At 46.7% G+C, this 9,353-nt stretch overlaps 1 protein-coding gene across 1 annotated transcript in view; it reads left to right on the forward strand.

Moving 5' to 3' along the window:
- The window catches only part of ATP10A (ATPase, class V, type 10A), a 146,787-nt gene that overhangs the window by 59,061 nt on the left and 78,373 nt on the right, over positions 1 to 9,353 (forward strand). Inside the window, exon 2 of the mRNA XM_012647992.1 lies at positions 5,575 to 5,779. Within this exon, the coding sequence (XP_012503446.1) occupies positions 5,575 to 5,779 (205 nt within the window). The remainder of the gene's footprint in view (positions 1 to 5,574; positions 5,780 to 9,353) is intronic.

Raw genomic sequence — 9,353 nt, forward strand, 5'->3', positions numbered from 1 at the left:
AAAATAAACTACAATTACATTAAAGCTGGCATTTTGGGACATGGGAAATTATAAAATAGGTTGTATAAAGTTATTAGATAATGTAAGGGCAAGAAAATCAAATGTATATGCATGTCACAAACATTTTAAACTTCTCATTCATCTCCTAAATTGCCAAGAAGTGGATGAAACAAGCGTCTCCGACCGTAAGATGCTCTGGGAAGTGCAGGGACGGTAGCTGCATGCTCGTGTGCATGTGTGGTGTTTCCCAGACACTGTTGGAAGCATGGGCAGCATGTCCTTGCAAACTCGGGCTGCCTTGTGTTGACAGCTGTGTTCCTAAACGCAAGTGATCATGTCACATTATAAATGAGGAATAACTTCTTGTATGTGGAAGAGATCAGAGATGATGACAATTTAAATTATGATTATGACTATGCTTGTACATGGAGTGGCAGTGGGGCACCAGGGATGTTAACTGGTTGTGGGTAAAGTTGGAATTGGTCATTACCTTAAAAAAATTTTATTCCTTTGCTATTAATGCAAATTCCACTTGAAAACAGTGCATTAAAGATGAAAGTACTGTTCTCTCATTTCCTGCATGTACTCTTTTCTTTTTTTAAACTTTGGTTTTGGGTAATAGATCCTACTATCTCCACACTGGAAAGATTTGTCAGTACATTGTAGAGACACTGGGAGGGAACTGTAAGGCTTAAACAGGCGAAGATTCTGGTGTGTTTCCAGAAATAAAACATTAACAGCACATTTCTAAGCAGTGGTCCCTTAACCCTGCATTAATGAAAATTCCGTGGGTCAGCTACCTCCTCTTACGAAGTTATTTACTTAATAACCTTAAGAACATAACTGGTATAAATAGTTTAACTCAGCCTAAACAAGTGGCCAAAAATGATGAATTAAGAGACCTTAATTTTTTTTCTTTTTACTGATTGTCTTTAAACAAAATTTGTCACTAGTCACCCTAATTCTAACGTTAACTAAATCTTTCCCGCCTGCATTGTGTTGTTCTGGACGAGTAAGGTTCAGATGAGAACTGCAGGCTCCGCGTGACTAATTATAAAATGTTGCCACCAGATTTCCCCAGAAGAGGAAAACTCATCCTAGAAGGCCCACATTATCCTCCAAACAGACCTGGAAGTTACCTGTTTAACACCCTCACCTTGCAGCTGAGCAAACGGCAGGCCGGCAGGTGAGGGGTTGTCACAGAGCCACCAGCCGACCAGTGCAGGGCCTGCCTTGGCCTCCAGTTCTGAGGGAAGGTGGGCACTGGCGTGTCTAGAAAAGATTCGCTTTTGCTTGCGGCCTTATAACGGGTTCTTTTGAACATGAGACATTTTTGTCACTGTCCCTTTCATCGTTTGTTTTGTGGTGGCTGTTGGCTGCAGAGGAGCCGCGTCTTTTCCACTGAGGGCCTCTGAACTCCTGGATCAACACTCCGCATTTAGACCTTTCAGGAATCCTGAACAGGGAATTGTGGCTGATGGGAAGAGCCTGTTGTTCCCGTGCAGGGACCACGTGCCCTGTTTGTAACGCTTATACAGCAGCCCATGTTCCAAGATTGCACATCGTCAGGGTTCCCCCAGTTTTATACATGTGCCTTTGTTTGGAGAGAGAGACTCATTTGGGTTTTAAACATTGGTTCTCTGCATACTTTTCTCATGAAGTAGTCTTTTCTCAGGAATGGATATTGTGAAACTAAGTGTTGGTGGCATTTCTTGTTTGCTGCATGATGGGGAAGGTGCAGCTGCCTGGGAAGGAGAAGCTCCTGGCATCCGTGCAGGAAATGGAAATGGTGTGTGTTCATTTTCTATTGCTGTGTGACAAATTACTACAAGTATAGCTGCCAAAAACCACACAAATGTGTTATCTCACAGTTTCCGTGGGTCAGGAGTCCAGGCCCTGGTTGGCTGGATCCTCTGCTCAGGGTCTCGCCGGGCTGATGTCAAGGTACCAGCCGGGGCTGGGGTCTCACTGGAAGCTCGGGTTTTCTTGTAGGCTCACACAGGTTGTTGACAGAATCGAGCTCCTTGTGGAGGAAGGTCTGGCTGGGGAGCTGTGTCCTCAGCCCTGGCCTTGTGGCCCCTCCTTCACTCTCTCACTCCTCCCTGACTCTGACCTCAGGCCCAGAGTGACAGACTCGTGTGGCGCAGCCATGCCCTCCTGGGTGGTCTCCCTGTGGATCAGCTCATAGCGCGCTCTGTCTACAGGAATGACTCCACACACTCCTGGGCCCCTCGCTCAGGGGAGCCTTGCGTGGACGTGTGCACCAGCAGTGGGGGTATTGAGGCCATCTCAGAACTCTGCTGACACGTGGGGGGGGCACCTGTCCTGAGAAGGCGTATCATGTGGGCAAACTGTGTAGTGTCACTTCCAAAAATTGCTTTAACTCATCTGTTGTATTGAGGATTGCGATTCTTTTAATCCTTGCCACTTTTGAAAATACAGCCAATCCACACATCTCAGGATGACCCTGCCGTTCCTGGAGGAGTGCATGGAATTTGCCTGGTTAGGGTTTGAGCGAGGTTGTTTGCAGGGAGGGGGTTTTCCAGTGGAGGGGAAGGGTCGCGGGTTCTGTCCACCTGAACATCATGCACAGTGACCTTAGGAAATAGAAGCTAGTCCCAAATCATTCACCGTGACTCCTTATAAAAGCCTCAAGAAGGGCGTTAGTAAGAGGCCAGGGTTAGTGTTGTGCCAGTGGGATTTATTTCTGTCTTCTCTGTGGTGCTTTCCCTGTGCACAGATGTGTGTGTGTGGGTGGGGAGGATGTGGGACACATACATGTGGATAAATTGCACAGTGAGGTGCCCCTCCTGCCACCCGCTTCCTCTGCCCAACTTGAAAGGGACAGGCCCTTTGAAATTGCTCATATCCTCTGTAGGAACCCAGCAAATGGTCTTGATAAGGAATAAAGACTAAAAAGCTAACACTTATAATAATAGAAAGTCAAGGTTTGGCCTTTGGCAAAGGAAATAAGAACATGGCTAAAATGTTTTAATCTATCAGACTTCAAGGCTGTCAGTCTCTGTGCTGGGAAGAGGTCAGAGTGGCTGGCAGGGAGCAGGCTGGACGGCCAGGTGATCGAGCGACACTGCCATGCCTGTCTCAGGGCCAGCGGACCCAGGGCCGGGGCCTAATGGGACAGGCCTTGGCGTGGCCAGTGGGTCCTACAGCTCCCTGGGCTAATTGTGGTGGGCCCATGTGGCCAGCAGGTGGTGGGACTTGTCACAGGGGGAGAGGGGGCTTCGAGCAATGCTTGGCTTTGTAGGGGGTAGGGGGTGTTGGGTTGGCCCAGGAAGAGTCTCTTTGTGGCCACTTTCAGAGGCTTGACTTGACAGCTCCCAAAGGGCGCCCTCTAATGGATGTGTCTTGCCTTGCATTTATTTTTGAGGACAGAGAAGCTGTATCAAATTTCCCTTTGTTGGCTCTATAGCGACCCAGAGCTATGTTTTGTATATGATGGGTTTGTTGTATCTTGAAATAGAGGAATACAAGAAAATAGAGGCTTAAAATGGAAGGGGACATTCTCTTTACAGCATCGAGGCAGTCAGTGGCCAGGAGCCTCTTGAACTTTGCCAGAGGTTTCTTTAAATTCACACTGTGGAATAAAACAGAGGTGAAAAAATTGGTGCGTGGCTCCTAGTGCTCCAGATGCTCTGTACTTCTCATGCGAAGCTCAGGAGGCAGATGGACGTGACTCCCAGGATCTGCCTTGAGATCCAAACTCCTTGCTCTCCGGGAACTGGGGTGAGGAGTGGGGTTTTATGTGGGGAAGGAAGGACTGCTAAGAAGGCTATGGTTCATGTGAAATGTGTTCTAGTTTTTTTTTTTTTTTTCCCTCAACAATATCACCCAGAAGATTTCTTGATAAGATTTCCTCCTATAATAGATCATGTTGGCAGGGCGAGGTGGCTCACACCTGTAATCCTAGCACTCTGGGAGGCCAAGGCAGGAGGATCACTTGAGCTTAGGAGTTCGAGATCAGCCTGAGCAAGAGTGAGACCCTATCTCTACTAAAAATAGAAAAAATTAGCCGAGCACGGTGGTGCATGCCTGTACTCTCAGCTACTCAGAAGACTGAGGCAGGAGGATCACTTGAGCCGGGAGTTGGAGGTTACTGTGAGTTAGGCTGATGCCACGACACTCTAGTGCAGGCAACAGAGTGAGACTCTGTCTCAAAAAAAAAAAAAATAGATCATGTTGAGATAAATTCATGTTTCTCCTGTTTAAAGATGGTCAAAACTGCCTTCAAGGAACTCTTAAAAATGACCTTTGTGGGATTAATTAGCCTGTTTTTCCAGTAATAAAAAAGAAATCTAAAGAAGACATCTATAAATAATGTTTTCATCTAAACATCTATCAGTATGAAACCAGCAGGTTTGGGAGGCTGGCTGTGTTGAGCATCGCTCTGAGTGAGGGGCAGGTGTTACCTGCTTCATCTTGAGTGATGCTGAGTGGACGGATCTGTCATCATCTCCACGCTGCAGATGAGGAGAGGGGTACGGAGAGATTTGCTCAGAGTTGGAGCCGGGATCAATCCCAAGCCACCAGACTCCAGGGCCTGTGCTCCTCTCTGCCAAGTGTCTCGCTCACCTGCTGCAATCCAAGTCCAGTTTCACATGGTTTAATGTGGTTTAATGATGCTAATTTTTTATTATGATAAAATGCGCATAACATAAAATTTGTCATTTTAATTATTTTTGAAACCGTATAATTCGGTGGCATTAATTATACTTACAGTGTTGTACAGCCATCAGCATTATCTAATTCAAAAACTTTTCCATCATCCCAAGTAGGAACTCTATATTTATTAAATGATCTCTTTCCAATCTCTCTCCCCCAGCCTCTGTTGCCTCTAATCTACTTTCCCTTTCTATGAATTTGCCCATTCTAAGTACTTCTTATAAGTGGAATCATGCAGTATTTGTCCTTTGGCGAATGGCTTATTTTTCATAGCATAATGTCTTCAAGGTTCGCCCATATTGTCAGTCCCTTTATGACCAGATAATAATCTATACTGTGCATATGCCACATTTGCTTATCCATTCATCTGCTGATGGACACTTGGGTCGCTTCCATCTTTATCTGTTGTGAATGATGCTGGAACGAACCTTGGCTTGCAAGTACCTGCTGGAGTCATTGCTTTCAGTTCTCTTGGGTACATACCAAGCAGTGGTCATTTTAGCCGTTCTAAGGTGAACAATTTAGTGGCAGATAGTGCGTTCACGGTGTTGTGCGACCATCACCACTGTCTAGTTCTAGAATGTTTCTATCACCCCAGCAGGACAAAACCCCTTGCCCATTAAGCAGCTACTCTCCATTTCCCCTTCCCTCAGTCCTTGGCAGCCACAAATCCACTTTCTTCTGTATGGATTTGCCTATTCTGTACATTTCACATAAATGAAGTCATAAAATATATAGTCTTTACAAATATTCTTTAAAAAAATCTTTTATTATGAACATTTTCAACATATGTGAAAGTAGAAAGAATTGTTAAATGAGCTCCGTGCACGCATCATCCAGATCCAGCCGTGATCAAGCTCTTGCCAGTCTTGTTAACCAAAGTCTCTTTACCAGGGAAGAAAAGAAGTATGTGAACCGATTCTGGAAAGAAATCCACGTGGGAGACTTTGTGCGTCTTCGCTGCAACGAGATCATCCCTGCGGACATTCTACTGCTCTCCTCCAGTGACCCTGATGGGCTTTGCCACATTGAGACTGCCAACCTGGATGGAGAGACCAACCTGAAGCGGAGGCAGGTTGTTCGAGGCTTCTCCGAGCTCGTAAGTGACCTGCGTCTCCAGGGCATTGCAGGCATCATGGCTACACAATCTCCCATGCTGGCCTTCTGGGGGTCAGAGCACCTGCATTCCCCTCTCCATAAGGACAGGGTGCTTTTTCTAGTAGATGAGACTGAGTGTCTGAGAGAACTCCTGACCTCAAGTTCACAATCCTCCTGTAGCTGCGGGGAGCAGGACTCAATTTTTCTGACTCCGATTTCCACTGTGCATGTCTGAGTTTGTTCCTGTAAAGTTACAAGGAACATTTATGACCAGCTGATGGTCGACATTACTGAGCTGTTGTGCTGGTTCACTATATGATGACATAGCAGAAATAAGGGTCTATTCCCACCATTTAGCTCAGGAACATTTTCTCCTCAAGGGTATTTCTGAGTTCAGCATCAGGTCTTTAGTAACTGAATTCTGCCTTCCATGCCCTCCAGCCGCTGCTCAGAATTGCGCAGCAGGGTGGAAGGTGAGGAGTAGGAGGGAGCAGGGTCTGACCCTTGTATTCACACACAAGCCTCCGCCAGGAAATGCAGATGCCATCAGAGGTTCTTAACCTCTCCCTGCTGCGGTGAGAAAGGACTGCCACTGCCAGGTCTGCACAGAAATGCAAGGTGCTACCTTCAGGTGAAATTAAAGTGGCAAGGGCCCTTAGAGACCAGAAAGAGTCTGGAAGGGGTTGGGCCCAGCCCTCTCTTCCTTTTCACAACCCCACCCTGCCCCAGCTTGCTTGTTGCTTCTCGCCCTGGAGTCTTGCCATCGCCTATATTGAAGGATGGTTTATGAAGGGGCCCAAGAAATGAGTTCCTGTGTTTCCAGAGAGGATGCCCCTGGAGGTTTTCTTCCTCTGTGATGTGGAGAAAGTGCTCCTCAGGCTTTGGAACCAGGACTGTCTGGCTTCTCTGGAGCAATCGGCTTTGTTTTATAGTCTGTGGACCTCAGCAAGGGCACAGTTGGCATTTGGTATGGAGTGATTGACTGGGTGGGGTTGTTGGGGGCCAGCATCCCTGCCCATGAACTGCCCATGAGTTCATCCTCAGGCACCGTAGCCAGCAGAGGGGCCTCTCGCCCTTCCAGAAGGCCAGACGGGGCTCCACATGCTAGGGCTTCCCGGTGCCGGGGCTGGTGCGGGTTTCCGAGCCCGATGTTCAGCTGGCCTCCTCCAAGTGCATCACTTCATGACAAGCATCTGGCTTGTTGTTCTGCTTGCTTATTTCTGCCACGATTTCCTCATTTACTTTTTTTTTTACAACCTCCTTTTGTGCCAAGTATATTTTTGTGAACTGCTTCAAATCTTTCTTGGAATAAGGCAAAGCAGACATAAAAATTAAAAATAGTATTTTTTTTTCTTTTTTAAGTGGAATGTTCTCAGCACAGATCAGGAGAGCTGGTGAAAGTGTTTGTTAGGGACCCCTTGAGGCCCAGTGCTGGCAGTTTCTGATTTCAGTGTGATTGTGCTCCAGGGTTTGGTGATGCACGTGGGCCCTGGCCCCTGCCGTCCCTCCCAGACCCTGTGCACACCTGTTCACTGAAGTAATTGCCTCCCTCCCAGGCTTCTCCCCCAGGCCTGCCACATCTCCTGGACCCAGAGTCCCTACCTCCTCTGTAGGGGACACACGGCGTGAACTGACACAGACACCAGCAAAGGGACAGCGTCCCCTTTCACCTCCCTGGATCTCAGCACGGAATCAGTAGGGCGTGGTGGGCTGTACAGGTCGAACGTCACCCTCCTAGAGGAACAGCTGTGTGCACAGAGGATGACTTCAGCATAAATGAGTGTATGGGAATATATCTAATCGGTGAAACTTCAGATGATGTCGAAAATGTGGCAAAACTTAAGAACTGGAGAGCAAAGTCTGAGTGTTTGGAGGGGTGGATAGGGAGAGCCACAGGTATACCTCCTTGATCAACTAGCAAGAATAACTTTCTTGTTTCATAACTTTCTAATAGTTCTTCAACTTCTGGCCCCAATCATATCTAAAATCCATTCTCCCACCCCCGCTTTTTCCCCAAACAACAACTGCAGCCCTTCATAGCTCAGTGGTGCTTTATGTAAATGAGCTGCTTGTAATTCTGTTTAAAATCCAAGGATGGCTGCAGAAAGACACGCCCCATATCATCCTTCTCAAGGCCCGTGAATGATGGCAGAAGAAAGGGTTGAGCTATAATCTAGTCCAAATGGACAAAATTAACCTAAACAATTTTGAGTTTCTTAAAAAAAGTTTATCCGCACCAAAATTCTCTTATGTGCATGCCCATCTGGTACCCATTATTGGTATATTTTTTTACTTTGTGTTTTTTTTCTTTTCTCTTTCCCTAAGTCCAAAGGGATTTTGCTGATACCTAAATTCCTATTCATACATTATTGTTCTGATATATATGAACCACCCCATGGAAAATAAAGGCAGTAAGTCTCTGGCTTTTAAAAGCTGAGCAATTGAAACACCATGATTCTAACTGCAACCTTGCAATGCCAAGAACATTTAAGGACTTTATATTTAAGCGCATTCTTTATAATATGGTGTTAGCTAGTCTCAGACAGATTAAGAGCTGATAATGATCTGTACCGTGATTTATGCCAAATACAAAGTAATATTTTACCAGTTTGATGAATGGCTGGAAGGGGTGGCAGCCTCTAGGAAAACTTAAATGAGAAGTGACTTGCAAATAGGTTAAAGGTGAGAGATGACCTTGGCATTAGTGCAGGAACTGTGTGGATCTGTGAGGATCCAGCCAGGAGACAGAAACACATGATTCAATCAGGGAAAGTTTGATGTAAAGAATTCTTACTGGGGATTGGGTTGTAAGATGCAAAGAAGACTGAAAAATATAGGAATTGCTGGCATAAGGGGCAGCCACTACCCCTGGCTCTAGGGTAGGCATGCCTTCCCACTCAAGGAGGAGCCCACATGGCAGGGGGCACAGCAGAAAAGCCACTAAGGGGCTGCACTGGTAGAACTTGCTGGAAGTCTTCCCTGGGGGGGTCCAGGAGAGGCCATGCACAGGAAATTGCCAAGCTTAGGAACTTGCTGGATGTTGGGGGCAGTTGCTGGTCACCAGGCACTGCCAGAGCCAGGCCCTGGGGAGGCCGCCCTCTGTGGGTGGCTCAGTCCTGGAGGACTCAGGCTTGTTTACCAGCGGTGCCTGGTATTGAGTGACACTAGTCAAGGGGGCTTCTCTCGGGGGCTTGGTGGAGGAAAGGGGTCATCTGAGAGGCTCTCAGAACAATAATTCACATGTTAAGGGAGGCTTCTGGAAAGAGGGTCTTGAAACATATTCCAGAGGCTAGGATAGAAAGGGTTTGGGTGCCACGTATTTTAGACAATGACATAGGTCAGAAGATGTATCAGGGATGGAAATAGGGTTGTGTTTAATCAAGAGCGTTGGACAAATTGTACAGAGTTGAGGGGCTATAACAGGAAAGCTGGCAGGCCCAGACCCCAGACTCTGAGGACAGTGCCCCAGACACTGGGCTGATGGTTCCAGGACCTTAAACCACCCAGCCATCTTACCTCTGACAAAGGAAACCGATACTGAGACTTAAAGATTTGATTTAAAAGTTGGAGTCAAA

This window comes from Propithecus coquereli, unplaced genomic scaffold, assembly GCF_000956105.1.
Source record: "Propithecus coquereli isolate 6110/MARCELLA unplaced genomic scaffold, Pcoq_1.0 Scaffold28, whole genome shotgun sequence".
Taxonomy (NCBI): Eukaryota; Metazoa; Chordata; class Mammalia; order Primates; family Indriidae; genus Propithecus; species Propithecus coquereli.